This window comes from Temnothorax longispinosus, chromosome 3, assembly GCF_030848805.1.
Source record: "Temnothorax longispinosus isolate EJ_2023e chromosome 3, Tlon_JGU_v1, whole genome shotgun sequence".
NCBI lineage: Eukaryota > Metazoa > Arthropoda > Insecta > Hymenoptera > Formicidae > Temnothorax > Temnothorax longispinosus.
Window position 1 is genome coordinate 13,013,996 of NC_092360.1, and position 20,660 is coordinate 13,034,655.

Genomic DNA, 20,660 nt, shown 5'->3' on the forward strand with positions numbered 1-20,660 from the left:
TGTCCACGAAAAAAGAAAGAAGAAGAAACGAAGACGGTGCTTATCGCACTCGGCAAACAGAGCGGCGGTTTCCCTTGTCAACCCTCGGCGATAAAGAGGAACACTGGTCGATGCGCGCAAAGTCGCGAATTATACCGCTGATTTAACTCAAACATGAAAATTCGCGCGATTCGCGAATCGAGGGGACGATTTCCGCGGGGAGATAAACCCGCGACTGTCAGATCTACGACTCGTACGAAGAAATGCGTGCGCACGAAGGCGATAAAGCGCAAAACAAAATGCGCGCACAACGAATTCGATCCCTCACTCGAATAACTCGATCAGTTCTGCAGGATCCGATATGCAAGAGCAATATGAATTTTGCCCGTTATCTGCGGATACTGGCTGATAACACGCGGTACAATCACGTTCGAAAATGCTGGGAAAGCGCTCCACATGTGCGAAGCGCATATGCTTTGCACATGGAGCGAAAGCACAAAGGAACGGGAGAGAAAGCCTAAGATTGAAAAAAAAATCGTACATGCCAAACAATTAAATAAAGTGATACTAAAATTTCTTTTCTTTTTTACTTTGTAATATTACGCTCGCAGATTAAGAATAAGATCGCAAGATTTGATTTTTTAGAAATGTCTAGGACGCGAATTTGTGGCTGATGCATTCCGATTCACTGTCAGTACCGAAAATCTATATTTTTTTATATTTTACGTCACGTATACTGAAGATTTTCAATACTGACAGTTGCTGACAGTAAATATCGGGATGCAACCTACATGTCGATTGCGAGATCGTAAGATGAAGGATTGCTGCTGTCAGAGCCGTTAAGCATTGAAGAAAGCGAATGTGTAATAATTTTGTATCGGTTGGTACCAGTCTTATTAGTTTTTCTCATATTCATTATGTATCGATCTATACTATGTTAAGTTGCATGTTCATTTTTTTTACGGAACTCTACGCGTCTAATTATACAACGCAATAATTACATATTAAATGACTTTGTACGTATGCTCTCAATTATATGCATATACTGCACATGCATTAATACAAATTTGCATATTGGTACCAACCTAGAATTCGAGCATCTTATATCTTATTATCGAAAATTATGCGGATAGTGCGTTTCTAGAGTAACTTTCATTATTAAAACTTAAAACTATCTTTATCTGAGAATTGGAGCCTCATTATTATGCCGCGAGCGAATCTTGTTTAATTTATGCTGCACGTGGAAGACGGTTTTTGCACGTAGTACGTATATGTAGCACACTGTGTTCGAGAAACGTGATGTAACACGCTATAAACATAGCAATTGAGATAAAAAACATACTGATGTTTGTTTTACACTTGTTCGAATAACGTTTTCCCGTGTTCATAATCTCTTATTCAAAGAATCGTAGCAATTTTATATATTTGCATACGGTACAAAGGAAATGGAGATAAATATAATTTTTGTATAGAATATAACGAAAGGATTTCAATTTTTAGACACACACACGTTACTGATATAAATTTTACATATTCCATAAGCGTACATTTTTTAATACCATAATACACGCGAGATCTTTCATCCGTTGAAATGTTTTATATATCATCCAGAACGAATTGCGAGAACTGCGGCTACGTCTCAGTCGCGAGACGAAGAGCGAGCCGGCTCAAGTTGTGAGTGAGCGATCCCCGAAGGAGGTGGACATCGCCGTTAACAGAGCCGACATTCATTTGGATCGTATCGAAGTGTTTTCTGCACGGACTGTACGTCGCTAAGTCCGTCCGACTCCTACCAAGATTAAGGTAATGCTCGGCTGATATGATACAATAGTTATGTAGTCTTTTCAGTGCTCTATGGTGCTTCCGCTGGATGGCCGCGACATTCACGAAGCCTTAAAACAATATCTGGAGTCGCAGGGAAAGAAAGGTACGAGCCTATCATCCCTAATTGTCATGTGATTTGCACGTGGTTAACATTAGTCGTTCGGATGAAGATTAGATTAAATATGTCATCTCCATCTCTGGGAAAACCAGGTGGAAACGAAGAAGACTTGCGTCTCCGGGAATCAGAAATCTTATGGAGGATAATTTGTAACTTTTGCGTCAACTTACTTTTCTAAACAATTTTACATATAAATCCTACGCCAGAAGAGTCTTACGATATTAAATTTATAAAAATAAATATGATTGAAAGATCTAAAGCACAATCAAAGACACAGATATATCTTTTACAAGATACATAGATTGAAATCACAAAGTGCTTACCGTAGCGTAGGATGAAGTTTTTGGTTTCCACTATGGGAAACCACCACAATCATCAATGGAAGAAGTCGTGCAGGGACTGAAATGATAAAAGAGCATGCGATTAGGGTGATTGAAATTTTACAGTAAAGCTATTTCTATCGATATCAAGATGTGTTCATCGTATTAAAGCAATCGCCATAAGATTAACTAGATATGCAATTCTTCTTTATAGTGGTCATTCGCGTGTCATTCTTTGTCTGCTAATTGCATCGTTCACTATTTCATAAAATCACTATCACCGTCATGTCATTCCACGTCCTACTTGGCAAAGATCTGCACTTTGTTCGTGTAATTTCTGAGAAACAGCCATTGCAACAATGTGCCTGAAGTGCGAGGACTTTTTGCAGTGATAGAATCATAGTTACATAAACCATGCCAAATAGAAATCATTCATCGTCATCGAACAATGTCTACGGTACAGAAATCCCGAAGAAAAAAAATAAAGCAAAGTGCAGAGCGAGAGGAGGAGCGGAGGGGGCTCGCGAAACGGAGCCTGCAATAAGCTCGCTCTCTCTCTCTCTCTCTCTCTCTCTCTTTTTAGGTTATAAGGATGTTATATCTCCCGGAGAGAGATACCCGGTGCAAAGTACAAGGTGCGCGCAGATTACAGCCAGATACTTTAACTGTCCCGGGTACACCTGCCCGCCCCTCCCCCTCGCGTTTATCACAGGCGGGCGGCGCGATAAAGCCTGCGTATAGCGATTCGGGCGACGGTCAAAGGATTAGATCAGCTGTTGACGTCGCGAATCGGCGACGCGTGCATCGAACCGCGTACGGGGGGGGGCGCGGGGGGCCTCCGTTATCCTCGCGGATGCGCGGATGACGAAGCGGGACGTTTTCGCGTGAACGAGCTCGGCGGTGACCGTGCTCCTTTAATGTATCGATTGAACATTCTCGCGATAACCTCAGGCGAGAGCTCGCGGATGAAATTAGGTTAAAGGACGGCGTCACGTCGCCAGGACGGACGGATTCGATCGCTTACCGTGCGTCGATGTCTGGCGCACATTCTTGCTCGAGGAAAAAACGCAGGGGAGATACCGAGGCGTCGACGCTACCCGCGTGAAACGTTCACGTCACTGACATTTCCCCGTGAAGCACCGGGACCGCGGGCACCCGCACTCGCCGCTCGAGGACGACGAGTTCACGCGTTCGCGTCGGACCCAGCGAGAGTCACGAGACGAACGGGTTGAGGGACGCGCGCGCGAACGAACGAACGAACGAACGAACGAACTCAATGAGAGTCCGAGCACCGAGAGCCGAGAGGCGCCAAGCCGTGGCCGCGTCACGGCAGACCGGAGTCGAAAGCACCACCACGTTAAATATAGGATGCAAAATCGTGCGGCCTACGACTCCTACACGAGATCCGCGAGCGCCTCGCGGGATGCGCACACAACCGAGCGCCCAGCGCCGTACACTCGGCGCCGTTTATCGCCTTCTGTGTCTGCCTCAAAAGTTAGGCCAGTTTAGGAGCTTTACAACGCGAACGCGTCGTACCTTGATACCCTATACATCGTGATCGTAGGTTTATACAGGGTGTCTGATAATAACCGTGTAACACCCGCCGACCCCGCCGTAGGTAGATAGAGCGGGTCAAGCTGGAGTAGAAAAGTCCGTTATCAGTTTGCGATATGCGCAAATGTTGTTCTTACAGAAAAGTTGCAAGTCGATTGGCTGTCGCATAAGCTTTTAACCAATCAACTTGCAAACTTTTCTGTAGAAGCAGAATTTTCGTATACGTTTCTCTTGCGAATGAATTTAAGAATCGAGCCCTAGGATTCTTCTAAGTGTACTACCTACCCGGGTAGTACACTTTATTATTAGACACCCTGTATAGGCTTCGTTTTCGTTGGAGGCGTGAAGGCAGCATTAGTAAGAGAAAACGATAGTGAATCAGATGCTTTTTCCTTATCCGATTGTTGAACAGGAGTAGGAGAAAAAAAAAGGAGAAGCAGTTGCCTTTAAATGGGCATTCTCTCTTTCTTTCTCACACTCTCTCACTAACTCAATCACTCATTCATTCAGTCACTCTTTTACTCTCATTCTCATTCACGCTGTCACTCTCACCTTCATGTTTCCTCTGCTCCGTCTTCACTGGTCTTCACTCAGCATATTGAGTGATGGGGAGAGAGGGAGGGAGAGAGAGAGAGAGAGAGAGAGCGCATATCTCTGTCCTTCAATGTGTATCGTCATTATCGTCAGCTGTCGTATATAATGCACACTCTATCTGATAACAGATAAAGTCTCTATGTAAGTCTCTGATGTGACTCAAAGTACGCTGTCTCTATGACTTTGTCTGATGTAACGGAAGTACGAGAGTGCGCAAAGAGTAAGATTAGAAAAATAAATAATAATATTACACAACGTTATTAAGATCAACCGATGGAAAAATAGTTTTAAATTTTGCGATCGCAATAAATTTCTAAATATAATACATTTGATCTAGAAGTGCCTCATTTCAAATGTGAAAACATAATGAACGCGCTTCATTTATCTTCTTCGCGTTGAACATTAACTTTCACGGTAATCGCACTTGCGGTTCCCTTTCGACGAACTTAATTCACATCGAGCAGTCAACACATTATGTTTTGGAGCAAAATTTTCGTTAGAATCTTTTTTTTTAGAATTCCTGTATTTATAAGTAATAGAGTATCTTGGGAATATTGATTAAACTACTTAAAATTGTTAAAGTTGGTCAACTCGGTTATTTACAAAATTTTACATTGTACAACAACTCGGTTTCATATACTTTGTTTTAGATATATATCATAATCTTGTTCTACATCAAAGCGATACTTTATAGGATATTACACTTCATTTACTCTTCATATTTGAATAAACGCACATAGTCGTATTTCGTATTAAAGAAAAGTAATAAATTTCTCATAATCATAATGTGCCGATTATTTATGATTTTGTATCATTTTCTAACGCGATTTTAATTACTCTATCATTCGATCAAATATCTACGTGTTTAATAATAATTTTTTGGGAAATTATTTTACTTTCTACTTCTACTTTGATACTTTCGCGAAATACTTTAAATGTTGGCTGACGCTCATTCTAAATTAATCTTTTTTTTTCATGATGTATATGTATACGTCATACACATCCTTGTTAGTATAAGAGACAAACACCATTCTTCCTTTCAGCAGTCGATGCGCTTTTCTTTCTCTCATCTCTCGATTATTGTCCCCAATTAAATATCTCGCCGATACATATGCTGCTCACGTTGCATCAATCATATCCGATAAACGAGCTGTTGTTTCCGCAACATGGCGGCCATATTTCCCCCCGTCGTACGCATACCTACGAGCGGGTATTTGTAATTACGCAACACGCATGCACGTGTGTACTCGCAACGGGATCGAAGCAGCATTGTGTTGCACGTAGCTTATTATTTCCGAAAATTCGATACCCGTTTCGTCTCCGCCGTCGTCAGTTTCGACAGCCGGCGCGAGAGCGCGCGTCGTCGACGGCGCAGCGCATGCGCCGTACGGCCCGAACGTCCTAGCTACGACGGTCTAGGAACAATTCGTTCCCGAGTATGACGTAGCTTGCCGCTCGTGAATTTGAACTGGGCATTGACGTCCATGCGATTTTTCGTGTAAATTCAGCTTTCGACGCGTAATGAAAAAAAAATGCACCGCTTTCCGCAAAGTTCCATTCTTGTGTATAAATTTAGAAATAATTTTTTTCTGTAAACAACTTCGAAATCTTTCTCACCGGGATCATGTCACTTTAATTTCATATTCCACGTTTTTTCCAATCAAAGATATACGGCGCATTCAGAAATAATTAATCTTAAAAATTTGTTTGTCGCTCGCGTGAATTAGTCACTTAAGGATTAGAGGATCTTAAAGAATCATTGTAGATGCAATATTTTATAGATAAATCGCGTTTCATGTTCGGTAGCACTTGTAATTTTTTGCACTCTTCGCGACATAATAAATGACGCAAGAATGTTACAGTATTGTTTAAATTGATAAGAAATATTTATTTGAATTTATTAAAATTTGTCAAATTTGATAAAATGAAGATTTTACGTCAAAATATATGTACGAGACAACGTTTCACAAAGTGCCTGAACGGTGCGCGATTTGATTGCGAGAAGGCGAGAACGAATGACGCTCGCGAGTCTCGCGACGAAGGGGTCTCGTCACTCTCGTCGAGTCTCGAGTCGCGCCGTTCACTCGCGCTTTTCGCGAGGCGCGACCGCCGTACGCCGCCTAGAGAATTTTTCTGCCCGTCGGCTGGCAACCTGGATATCGATTGTCATTATTTATATCGTACGTTTCCTCTTCAGTCATCGATTCACTTTTTACATTTTACATTTTTACAGTAATGAGAGAGTTAAGTTTTTCCCACGGGCGTATGGTACTCTAAGTTAGCCCCCACATGTGTGATCATAGGTGTTGTTGAAGGGGAGTCGAGTGTGTGAAGAGAATGACGGATAGCCAGCAGCAGTTTTGCTTGCGGTGGAATAACTTTCAGGCGAACATCACGAGCCAGTTCGAGGCGCTGCGAGATGACGAGGACTTCGTCGACGTTACCTTCGCGTGCGACGGCAGGCGACTCCAGGCGCACAAGGTCGTCCTTTCCGCGTGCAGCCCTTACTTCAAGGAGTTGTTCAAGGTTAGAAAACCATTTTCTTCCCGCTCCCCACCTTAGACGTATCCCCAGCCCCCGCCCCTCCTCCTCCCCTGCTCCCCCGTCATCCTTCCTCCCCCTTTCGTCCTCCGGCGGCGGCCGTCCACCGCCCTCCCCCCTCCCCCCGCCTCTCCTCGTGTCCCTCGTTTCGCCCCTCCCTCGCTCACGCCCGGCGTCTCTCTGCCCCTCTCCCCGTCTCCCGCTCACCGTCGTGCCCCTCCGCCGGGGCGCGCGCGCGCGCGTGTGCGTGGGTATGCGCACGTAACATGCATTTCCTTCGTCTCATCTTGCGATGAATAATTCCAAAATTACACAACACCTATTTACGCGACGGTCTCTCTCTCTTAACGCGTCTTATCTTTTTCGTCGAGCCTCAGGCTCATTTCGAAGGCGAGGCGTACTCGTGCAGACGGTTACGTCACGACGAGCATCTACTTTTCGCTCTCCGCCCGCGCCCCCCTTTCCCCTCTTGCTCCTCCCCTCCCTCCCCCTCCTCCCCCCTGATTGCCCTGGTCTTTCGCGACCGCGTCGAACAAAATTTATAATTGTTGCCCGGCAATTAACGCGCCGGCGAGGCAGGGGAGTCGATAAACGACCGATGGGCTCCGTTACATACGTTTGTTCAATAAACAGCATTTTCGGAGCTTTTAGAGACGAAATTATGCAACCGTAATCTGCTCTCTTACCTCTTGTATTTTTTTTTTTCCAGAAAAGAGATATGATTGAATGCAATTACCTAAATGACGTGACATTACAATATTAGACTGAAATTGTAAGGAAAGAGATAATAGATAGAGATATAGAGGATTTAAAGATATTCGCTTCCTCCTGATATGATAATACATAGATAATAATTTAGAATTAAATATGGAAAATAAAATTTGCAAAACTCAATTATTAGTACGATAATACTAGCGTCTCCCCGAGATTTCTTTTGATTTTATAGTTACTTATAACTATAGTTAACTTATATTTATAACTATAGTTAACTATTTTATAGTTGCTTATGAAAACTATTGTGGAATATAGCTAATCTGATCAAGATGGTCATTATGTAATAATATGTACCATATATATATATATATATATATATATATATAGTAAAAAAAATTATATTAACTCTATTCACATAACTTGTTTTTAATTTTGGTAATTTTTTTACTTTTTTAAAATAAACACTTTATAATAACATACATATAAGATTATTGTAACATATAATTAATAATTCCATGGGATTTATTTTGCAGACAAATCCTTGCAAGCATCCAATAATTTTTATGCGGGATGTTGAGTTTGAACATCTACAATCACTATTGGAATTTATGTACGCTGGAGAGGTAAATATCTCGCAGGCGGAGTTACCTACATTTCTACGTACTGCAGAATCTCTTCAAATTCGTGGCCTCACCGACTCCCAAAGTAATCAGCACAACAACGAAAAGGTGCGCTTGGCATAAGTTTGCGCATACTGGTGGTACTTGTGTTAGGATGCGATTACAATGCTCAATTTTTAAATAATTTGCAGCATTTGAAGACAAATAACATCCACACATCAAATGGCCGTGGTCTGATCTCGCCAAGCTTTGACGATGAACGCAGTAAAACGCCACCACCTTCGAGCCCTCCACCACTGAAAAGGCTGTGTAAAAGAAGTGATTCACCTCCAGTTTCTAGTCCAACACCCTCTGTGCCGCCTTGTGCTACCATTGCACCACGTTCGCGCCCACTTATCGAGCCTCAAGTTCAGCTCGATTGTTATAAAGATCTCGATATTGTTGAGGTATTTTATCCTGTACATTTGCATATTTTTGATACATCTTTCGTACATACACAGATTTTCACAATATCTATTATTAACTTGTATTTTGTGCTTTCAGCCAAAAATAGAATTACCTGAATATGGCAGTGATGACGATTGCTCACCTAAACAGGAAGCTAATACATTGCCCAGTGGATTTCTCAGCTTGGATAGTGGTATGGAAGTGTTACCGTCTTATCCATCATCTTATCAAGGTAATTAGTTTACGAGATATTTTATTGAAAATTAAAAGGAGACATTTTGTTTTGTAAAATTGTCTGGATAACTGAATTTTCCAGATATATATTCTAATATTTTTTTCATGCTTCTTTGTTGAAAATATCAAATCGCTAAAATTCATATTATTGTTTCTATTTTAGGAAACCAGAATGTAGAAGGAGGAATGCCAGGTCCATCACACGGGAGTACGGAATTAAATCAAGAACAGCAAGGTGAGTCAAAATTTATTATTTTTTTGGTAGTGCGAGCACCATTACAAACAGCAACAACCTAGCCATTACATCACAAATGTCAAATGTGAGTAGAAACAAGGAAGCAGAAAGGAATCTTGATGGTTTGAAATGGTAAGCTCGTGTGTAGCTCGGTAGGTCTTGGTAGGTGGTAGGAGACATTTGACACTCGGAGGCTGTAACAGGCCTGAGTCCACAGAGTGCAGTTTGCAGTTAAGCAGCTGTGTTGTATGAACGTTACCGAAATAGCCCGGAAACTTAAATCATTAACAATTTAAGTCCTGCGTGTACATATTATATTTAAAAACAACCCCATCCCATTATGCTTTATAATTTTTTGTTTTCCTGCTTCACATGTATATTAATGCGTATACATATACATATATACATACACCAAGTTGCCCTGGTAAAATGTTTAATATAGAAAGAATAATTGCTTATTAAAATGTTAACGCTCAGATAATATTGTCAACAAAGACTATCTTATAATCATTTGCTTTCTCGTTTACTAATTATAAATGCCATATTTACACGTGACAAGTTCTTAAATTGGCTTGTACATATTGCTTTAGATCAAATCAATGTAATATGATAAAATGATATGATTAGTGTTATACATTTTTCATGCACATTATAATTGCATTAAAGCCTAATCGTTGATGAATAAACAAATAAAAGTGTAATACGTGGGATTTTATCTGTAAAGTCCGTATCAGACTACGAATTGGGATTGAGATTGGATTGAAATTTGATCAATCAGAGCAAAGTTCACTAAACCTTCACTCACCTGATATCAAGTTTTCTTTATTCTGATTGATTAAATTTCAATCCAATCTCAATCCCAATCCGTAGTCTGATATGGGCTTAATTGTATCTGTGACTACCCTATAGTGTTGAACAGCTTATTGATGCATTTATTCTGAACTTGTATCAAGTAATTTTGGACTGCTATCTCCTTTTTTTATTATAGTTAATTTATTACAATCAAAATCTACATTTATTTATCAAGTAATTTATAACTGATAACAAAAGTCATTATGCTACCACATATCAAAATGACGAATCTGTGTCTACATGTCTGTAACAATATATCTAATCTTCTGTTTAGAAGTACTATGTTTCTATACATAATAGAAAAGAAATTAAAGATGTGCAGGGAACATGCAAAAACAAGATTTTCACTAATTTACTACTTCTCATTATTCATCGATTCATGCTTACCATTGTTTTCAAACTATATGTTTTTTCTTACTGCATTACCATTGTTTTGTCTGCCAAACATATTAGACTCATCGCATCCTTGCAAGTGATACTCTTGCGGGGGGATCCTTTTTGTACTGTACCGTGCAGGCAGCAAAAATTGGGTAGCGCTAAATAGGGTTGTTTGCTGGTTGTTGCTGTCCTGTGGTGGGTGGTATCATTCTGATATTATACGTGGTGTGACAAGGCGTGGTGCTATGCTGTGGTAACGTGCAATGCTGTGGGCTGCTACCGGTTAGAGCAAGTTGTGTGTGTGTTGCAGCTGACCTGCGTAAACTGCACTCGCTGGACCCACGCCCCTGTCCTGTGTGCAACCGCATGTACAGTAACTTGTCCAACCTGCGGCAGCACATGCGCCTCATCCACAACCCTCAGAGTGTCACTTGCCCTCTATGTAACAAGCCATTCAAGACCAAGCTGTACCTGAAGCGTCACCTGGTCAGTTTCCACGAACTCAGTGTGGCAGACAGGCAACGTCAGGAAGAGATCTACCAACATCAAGTTAAGGTTCAGGTCCAGGGACAGGGACAGGGACAGGGACAAACGCAAACGCAGGTTCAGGGAGGAGCTCAAGCTCAGACCCAAACACAAGTTCAGGCTCAAACACAAGCTCAGATTCAAGCTCAGACTCAGGTGGATAATAAGGTGCTTTTAGCGGCTCCTGCCCCACCTGCCCGGGCTACTACCGAGGAAGGTGGGGCTAGCGGTGGTGGCAACAACACCACCACCACGGAACCAAAGCTCAGATCGTATCAGGCACAAGCTGGCGATAATGCTTATCCGGTAGAGGTAGCGCAGATTGGTGATTCAAAGCATTTTGCTAGTGGGATGTTGCAATTCGATGCTACGTATCACTAATGTGTGTACAGGATTTATTTATTTTTTATTCTATCGCGCCCAGTATCATTTTGTGATATAGTAACGAATCGAGTTTATCTTTATTGTTTAGTGAACTTGTGATTCAATAGGAAACGTATCTTCGTAGTTGACCGACAAGTAGGTAGATATAACGTTACGACACAAGGCTGATTCCGTATTTAATAATCAGGTCCTGCGCCTCCCCTCAAAGTGCGCAGGTGTATAACTTATAATTTTTAATCTTTTGAAATGCGTATGCAATTCTTGTCGCACGAACACGAGTGGAGGACAAGATGTCAAATCCGATTAATCGGTCGCGTACTTGATTGTTTTCGTCCGTAATAAGACGCCTACATAGATCATTCGAATGATCATTCATACGAAGGTCGACAGTGTATATAGGTTTGGGAGACTAGTTTACATATAAAAGTCCCGTGCCTATTCATCGTAAAGATGAACGCTGATGAGGGAGAGAACGACTAAAATGCCGATGGTGGAGCAGCCATCCCACCTCGTACTGATAATTCTGCAGCCGGATACTTGTTGTTTTATTTAATGCTATACAGTGTTATACAGACTACAGATATTTACTACAATATTATATTCTTACAGAGGATTATATTTACTTTATTATTGCAACGCAATGTGCAATGACATAGCTCGTACATGATATATTTTTCACATGCATACATTGCAATATACAGCCAATTGACAGCTCAACAGAGTAATAATATTTATTATTAACAGTTATCAACAAACCGTGATCGCAATAATGCAGCAGATTGAATTTAACAATATATAATAAGAAGGCAATGTCTCTGCTGGTTTCATGTTTCTAAGTGTGGAAGGCTTGCTTTTTAAGTACTTCTACCTCAATGGTATGTACCTATATTTATGGAAGTAGCATATAAGGATGCTTATATTTCTTTCTTTATTCCTGTAGAGATTCATAGATTGTAATATTCTCACAATATTTACATAATGTACATGCAAGTTATATTTTTGAGTTTGTATTTAGATTTTAATTTACTTTAATCCTTATCGGGAAACAATTTTTTGAAAAATATTTTTAATGCTAAAACAGTATTTATGTATCAAGAAGCATTTCGTGTTAAATACATATATATAATTTTGTAATAGAGACACTGCATATCCTTTACAGGAAGGAAAATTGTGTTTTTTAAATAATATATTTTTAATAAGATTTTTTTTTCCCAAAAAATTTTTGGCATTAATATGCATCTGTTGTAGTCTTAATATAGATTTTAAATTTAATATATATTTTTGTTTCCGATGATTCTGATAATCCATCAGGTTCTGCCTCTTTCTACATGCAACTTGCTTCTGTAATCTTTTACAGAATATTCACAATTTCAGCTTTCTATATATAAAAGTAAACCAGCACAGACATCTGCCACACAATTCCATAGCCATAGTACCACACAGTACAACTCAGGATCTTTTATATTATATTTTACAGATGACAATAGTTCCATAAGTACGATTTATAATAGCGATTCTAGGAAATTGGGCACAGAGTATGTTCCCTAGAATCGTAACTTTTTAAGTCGTACCATTCATATGACAGGCTCCTTACCTCACATACAATCAAATTACTAAACAGATGCAGCTATATATTATTAATAATATATTTACATACAACAACTTACAATAGTACTGGGACGTTGCAACGACTGCAACTAACACAGATTGCCGATATTATATAAACGGTTTTTATTATCTGTTATTACATTGGTAAGTGATTGCAATGTTTTTTTACGAGTTAAACGTACTACGAATATACATTCAAGATTTTTGTTTACGATATGAATGGATGCCCAGCACAACTGACAATTAGTACCGAAATAAGATTAGATTATAAATGTTGCATATCATATTATAATATTGTTATACATTTGCCAAGCAGTGTTACATTCATCAACTCTCAGGCTTTGGATCATACACGGATTTCATTCCACTTCTTATCGATACTGAATATATATATTTCTTGTAATATTTTCATTACAATACCATATGTATAATATATATTATAACTTTATATATATATTTATATATATATATATATATATATATATATATATATATATATATATGAAATAATGTATATTATATTTAATTATTTATATATTATGTATAAGATATAATATTATTCTGTTATATGTAATATATATATAATTATATAGATGGAAATCCAGTTATTAATTTATAATGCAATATCTTGTAGAACAAGAGAAGAAGACAGATATTTTTCGTTAACTTGATAAAGTATCACACACATTTCTGGTTCTACCACTAGCTCGCTTTTTTGTATTAGCAGTAAGTAATCTACGATTGATATTATTTGTAAGAGTGTTATTTATGAGAGAATTATGTTATTGAGCTACTTTTGATATTTGCTTTCAATTATTTTGGTATCTACTCGATCCTTTGCCTGAGATCCATATACTGTGTATATCAGAGTGATGTGTTACAGAATGTCACATAATAGTAAGCATCATTTGACAGGCCGGACTTCGCTGGGCATTAAAAACCGGTTACCTAGCTAATATCACAATACAATTTCGAACACTCACTGTTATAATTGCGATTATATTACGAATTCAAATGGTGTGCAAACATTCCGCAGCACGGAGACAGCAGAGAACAGAGAAAACAAGAAAAGTAAAAAAAAAAGAAAGAAAGAAAGAAAGGGAGAAAGCAAAAAAAGAAATAAAACGATGATATTATCGATTGAACGAGCACACTTACAGCTAATAGAAGAAAACTCGCAAAGAACTTTGCATAGTATTTTTTGGGTCTAACAATGCAATTTACCGTATATTAAATGAAAAGGGGTATTGGACGACACACACCGTGTCGTGAAAAAGTATCTCTTAGTGATGAAATACGAAATAGTACTTGCCATTTTTCCAAAAGAACTCGATGAGTAGGTACAGCAAGCTCACTGAAAAAAAAAAGTATCTTTTGTCTGCGATAATAAGTTTTAACTTTATCCTACTGCGATTTAGCATTTGTATCATGCGTTGTTACGACTATTATTGCTATTACGATAACTACTACCGCTATTATTACCAATATCAATACCACCACGACTACTACTATTACTACTACTACTATTACTATTACTACTACTATTACTACTGTCCTACTACGATTACTATTATTATTGTCGTTAATCAACAACTTTGGACGCATGTGTATTATCTCGAGGATGATTTATGTTCGAAAACAAATGTATATCTGTTTCCTGCGTCGCACGTTACGGCGTACGTCGCTTTTCTCGATCATAGAAAACCATTATATTTTAGCGCATTTAATTATGTGTTGTATATATGTAAATTATTATGTAATTTGTATGCGCGTCACAAAAAAAAAAGGTAACTCGTGTATTCGATCGCTAGCTGTTACTAATATAGATGTAGCTGTAAGGAATATTACTTTGACGGAAGGTGGTAGAAGGTTTCTCTTTTAAACGATGGACATCTTTCTATCTTTTTGCTCGTGATATTGTGAAACGTATTTCGCAACTGCACTTTGATTTACATCTTTATTTATTCAGTAATTTAAAATGAAAAATTTAATTCTAGTCATCAAAGACATTTTTATGCATTCGGTGAAATTTGTATTTGGAATTGGTGTTATTGTCAGTATTAATATTTTAGAATTAATGTATCTAAATTGGAAGAGATCGATATTATTAAAATACTTTGAGAAAACATTTTTTTGGAAAGTATTTGTTTTCGAAAATATTTTTAATCGACTGTTGTTTTTAAGATTGCGTGTTTGTTTTTAATATGTTTCTAATATATTTTCTAGATATATTTTTAATTAATATATATATATTATAGTTTAAGAAAACAAGCCCAGTGTGCAAAGAATATGTGGTACTTAATATTTTTAATTATCATCTCGTTATCATTATTTTATGACTAAAAGTCATATTATCTGAAAATAATCTTTTATATTAATATATGAGATTGATATAAATTCTTAGATAGAATTTTATACATGAACGTGATAGTGTAACAACATTATTTTTCAAATAAGACTATTGACCTATTGAGAAAAAAAGATTTAAAACTCGATTAAAATTGTGGTAATATTACAAACACAAATAAAAAAAAAAAAAATACATCGTGATGTCTTCGTTCGAATGAGAAACCACATTTTTTAACGCAATATAGTCTACATAATTTTTTATCTAAATTCTGTTCCCGATCGTCATGTCGATCCTTAACGAGTGTACTTTTTCAAAAACATATAAGCTTAAGAGATAGAGTTAGATTTTAGTACGCTCGAGAGGCAAAAATGCGAAATTTTCGATGTAAATAGCGGCAATTTTTCCAATATGACCGTATCGAGGAATATTTCGCTTCTAAAGTAGTCACACGCAAATATTTAAGTATGATATTTATTCGAATCATGGCGTATCCGAAGTAAGTTATTCTCTAAGTAAACGGGTAGGTCAATAGCGTTTTGTGCTATCCCACGTATAATTATATAATGGCAATCGCATTGCAAAAGTATACATACGACTGATTTTCGATGAGTGCGAGTGTGAGTGCGCGGTATGTACTGAATTAAGGCGTATAAGAAAGATGAAAGAGGAAAGAAGAAGTGAAGTACAGTAGAAATACTGGTACTTGGCGGAATTTCTGAACAGATAATTGATGAGAAAATTCGTATCGGCTTCCTCTTTGCCACGCGTGAAAGAAAAAAAATTTATATTCGCGTATGCGAAAAACGATCTACCGAAGTTCTCGATAGGAACTCCAAGATCATATGCAAGATTTATAGAAGAGTAAATTTTTCCTGTTTGTTTTAGCTTTTTGAAATCTAATGGGATAAGATTCCTCGATTTTCAATATTTAATAATTCACACGAATCTTAAATGAAATAATATTGAAATGACATTTTGCTCATTAGGTATTTCTTTCTTTAGATACCTAGGTAGATATTCTTTTTATTGCAGTTCGATTCAGGAGTGAATTTTTTGTTATATTTTTTTACCGTTAAATTCACTACAAACTTGTTACAACTTGGCAACCAAGGAATTTTTGAAGTATACAAAAGAAATTTTATAAACAACGTGATAAAAATTACCAACCAGATTGGTAATTTTTGAAAAATGAAGGAATTTTTGAAAAATTATTGAAATTTCCTAAATATATTTTATTATTTTAGTAAAATTAATCAAACATATTTTACATTTTAATGTAATAGATATTAATATTTTTTATTATGGTAGATATTAATCAGAATAGCTCGCATAAAATTCTTCGTAGTACATGTTGTCCCGCAACTACTATTTCAGGGTAAATTCTAAGTTCTAAGAGAAAATTCTCTCCGTGTTCTTATTTAAGTAGGATAAAAATTTAATAGTTGAGAATAAACATGCTTTTGCTGGTTCCTATCGAGACATTCGTTAGGTGTAGCAATTTTGTAGCGACAAAACTGATAGAATAAAGAAAAAATCGATGAAGTGCTCTTTTTAGGCTGACCGTATGGGTTCTACGAAAGTGACTTATTATTGGCTTAATGTAAACGCAATGGAAGTTGGCGGAAGAAAGTGCAAATTCTCCGATTTACGCTTTAAGATATAGACCTTCTTCTTGTTTTCAACAAGCAATTATCTGGACAGAATGAGCTCTGCATCAAAAAAAGAACTCGAATTCATAATGCGACATTTACCGAGAGATGTATATTTTACTTTCGGCTAACGTTCCCGCTAAATATTTTCTCCATAAAGATTTGATACGCCACGATAATTTATTTATTGTATACTATGCGACACTGCGTTATATTTAACTGAGCAGTCGGTGATGGGCGCAAAATGGTTTGACAGTATTTGGATACATGTGCAGACATTATGAATTTGAATCTGTTTTTATTATTAGACAATTTACATATTTTTTTTACAAATTTGAAGCTTTACGATCGTAAAAGAAACTGACAGAATATATTAGACAATACGTGATTTTACTTCCAATAACATGATAAATAATTTTGATCAATTTTTACTGATTACGCATAAATGTGATAACAAAATAATCTTCAGATATAATCTCTATTTTCTATATTTTCCTATGATAAATCTTACTTATATTTCTTTTATTTTACACGTCAGATACGATTTCGTTAGAAGTGCTTAGAAATAGTTACGTATAACTAAACAAAAAACTGCATTCGTGCGCATGTATCCGAGGCCCAACACTACAAGTAGCTTAAGCATCGTTCAGCTTGCATATGCTTGCAATTTACTGCACATACGCTGCACTTAATTTATCGGAGATTATCTGGAGCAAGACTTGAACCTTTGTGCATGGATATGTGCTGCAAACGCGATTTATTTATTTATTTTTTTTCGCAATCGTTGCGGAGCGCAACGAGGGAAGATTGTTGTGATTACTGAACGAATGGTAAAGTTGTACAGAGGCTACCTCCATTTCGTTATTCGTTATAGTTTTTACGTTATTCTTTAAGTTTTAACACTATGTTATCACGAGATCGTAAAGAAAAAATATAAAGTGGATATTCGGAAGGATTAGTACAAAACGTGATATTTGGAAGATGAGAAAAGTATTATTCGTTGCCGTCCATTTTTTTATATGATAGAGTGATTTAATTTTGATCTTTACTGACGTTAATTGGATGCTTCAGAAGGTATGGGAAAAACTTTAGGGGATGGTGGATTTCATCAAAAGAATTAATTTTTGTTAAAGAACCCATGTCCTCCGACGCGTTCTTGTTCGAATTGCCTGTGAAGTAGTGCAACTCGCACGATAGCATTGCGCGTGACGTCTGACAATACTGGTCCACACATTCTTAAATTTTTGCATTTTTTTAAATTTTATTTACACATTTTATTACAAGAGATACTCAAAGTGCCTGCCTCACACCTGATTACATACACTATATCTCTATAGCGTTGAATTTCCTACTGCTTGGAACATTTCAATATTGTTCCTAATTTGATCAAAACCCCCCATGATCTTTTTAATTATCTCTTTCCTAGTGTCGATTGGAGTGATATACACCATTCAGGTGATCGAACAAGGACGCGTCAGGGAGGACACGGATTCCTTTAAAAAAAATAATTCTTTTGGTGAAACCCAAATATTATCCCATAGTGTTTGTCTCATACCTTCTGAAACACCCTTATTTCAATATATATGTACCGATCCAACACAATTCACATTGTTAATTTCTACATCTTCAGGTACAATTGTCTTTTTACTGGCATGTGAATTGATAGGATAAACAACTAATTTATATCTAAACTAAGATGATTTCAAAATACTTGAATCGAGTATATTTATTTTCGAAAAAGTACGTATTAATCGCGTGAACAGCTTAGGTGTCTCAATCCCATTTGCTGCTCGATTATTCGTGACAGACGATGATTTAAATTTATTAGTCTAAAAGTTTATTCTAAAAAAAATGCACAAACGGTTACCTCGAAGAAAGCTTGCGAAGGATCGCGCGGCACTGTCGAGTCGCATCACGTATAAACCCTATACATGTATACAACGTGCGTTAATTTTGCTAGCGACAGGTGCATCAAGTAGCCATAGATTTGTAATCAAGTGTGCTTTCCACCTCGCCCCCACGTTTTTGCGACACGCAGACAACACGCGAGTCTCATTGTTCAATCGCAATGTCGACGGGGCCCCGTCCTCGTCGCCATTCGATCGACATGGGTCTCTCGCAGTTCTCGCAAAATACGATACTAAGCATAATCCTATCATAATAGCGATGTTCCTATCTTACGTTCGTGTTTTTTGTACGTGTTTCGATCGCGAGAGAAAGAAAAAGGAAGAGAAAATTATCCCGCGAACCTTCTCGGCTACGAAAAAAAAAATAAGCTCTCGTTGAATAATTGCGAGACTTACCGTCTGGCTTAGCGCAATATCCCGTCGTAGCGACTCGTTCTGTACCCGAAATTTTGTCAAACGATACATTTAAATAAAGTAATTCACATTTGTACGGAATATGTGCGTTATTTTTGCAAGATTGCGCAAAAAAGAGAGAGAAACGAAGATGAAGTACGTTGCACTGAATCAACCATACACACTGCTTTACACATACACATCACAATATATATATCTCTATACTTAATTGGAAGTGCACAATATACCCTGACCAAAGTTTGTCGACTTCTTTGAAGATTCACAGCTGCGCTAGGGCACTTGTGTTGCACTGGGAAAAAGACAATAAAGTCTTTTAGGCTGCAGTGCATGGATTGTAAACCACCCCACGGTCTATTATTATTATTATTGTTCTATAGAACTACTATTATTCTATATTCTACTATTATTCTCGTCTATTATTATTTTATGCTTATTCTAAATATACAGCATACATACATATTTCTGAACACAAGTAAAAACATATTAGAATGTCTGTCAGTGTACTCGCTGACAAATGGACAAGTTCGAAATAGTACAACCACATTAAGACGCAACAACGGCCGATATCCGGAGAAAATAATATTCTAGGGTATCCTAAAGCTAAAACTTCAATTTAAGGGATTTGAGTTCCAATCATCACCTCAAGATATTGCGATATCGTAATTGTCTGATGATCGGGAATTCGGACTTAGACCGTGACCTAGACCCCGATCTTAGCAGCGATCGACGAGAAACGAGAGAAGATGTTGAGGGAGAGGAGAGAAAAAAAAGAAAAGAAAAAAATAGAGAAAAAAGACGAATAGAGGAGGCGGAGGGTGATTTTTGGCGGACGGCGGACGTGGATGGACGAAGGAACTAATCTAGATTGGTCGGCTGGTGTGTTGCAGCCGCCGGTTTCAATACAGAGGCAGCGGGACTACCGTCGTCGATAACGATATCGAGTGTTACCGGCGCCGTGGAGCCGGTCTGCACCTGGGATACCCCGCGACCTTGTCCGCGCTGCGGCCGCTTCTACAGCAACAACAGTAATCTACGCAGACATCTCAGATCGGCCCACGCGACCGCCCCCGACCTCCTCGAGCTGACGTCGCTTCAACGGAAAACCTTGGTGTTGCCGCCAAATTTGGTCCCCGACATTTCCTCCTCTTTCGTCGGTGGACCGTAGCAGTTGTTGCCGATAGACTGGTCAGGTCGGGACGTTCCGACAACTGCGGTCTCCGCCGGGAGATGCTGTTACGACGACGTATTTGAGTCGTTAACGTTAAACGGGCCTAGTCAGCCGATGAGTTCCTTTGACGCTGAGAATGGATCGTCAGTGCATTATTGACAGACAAGCACAATATATAACTATATAAATATATAACTACGTTCTTGATGTGAAATTAATGTTTAATAGAGAATTAATGAGAAGGA

The 20,660-nt window shown here is 38.0% G+C and overlaps 1 protein-coding gene across 4 annotated transcripts in view; it reads left to right on the forward strand.

The window, feature by feature from the left end:
- The first annotated feature begins 1,629 nt into the window (after positions 1-1,629).
- The window catches only part of LOC139809889 (uncharacterized), a 29,394-nt gene continuing 10,363 nt past the window's right edge, over positions 1,630-20,660 (forward strand). Inside the window, exons 1-7 of one of the 4 annotated variants that reach the window (XM_071773142.1) lie at positions 1,630-1,906; positions 6,693-6,915; positions 8,178-8,372; positions 8,456-8,710; positions 8,808-8,943; positions 9,109-9,180; positions 10,721-19,328. In XM_071773142.1, the coding sequence (XP_071629243.1) occupies positions 6,727-6,915; positions 8,178-8,372; positions 8,456-8,710; positions 8,808-8,943; positions 9,109-9,180; positions 10,721-11,316 (1,443 nt within the window). In that variant the 5' untranslated portion in view covers positions 1,630-1,906; positions 6,693-6,726 and the 3' untranslated portion in view covers positions 11,317-19,328. Of the gene's footprint in view, positions 1,907-5,415; positions 6,916-8,177; positions 8,373-8,455; positions 8,711-8,807; positions 8,944-9,108; positions 9,181-10,720; positions 19,329-20,660 lie in introns of those variants that run through there. The other 3 variants (XM_071773141.1, XM_071773145.1, XM_071773144.1) reach the window with 3 other exon arrangements.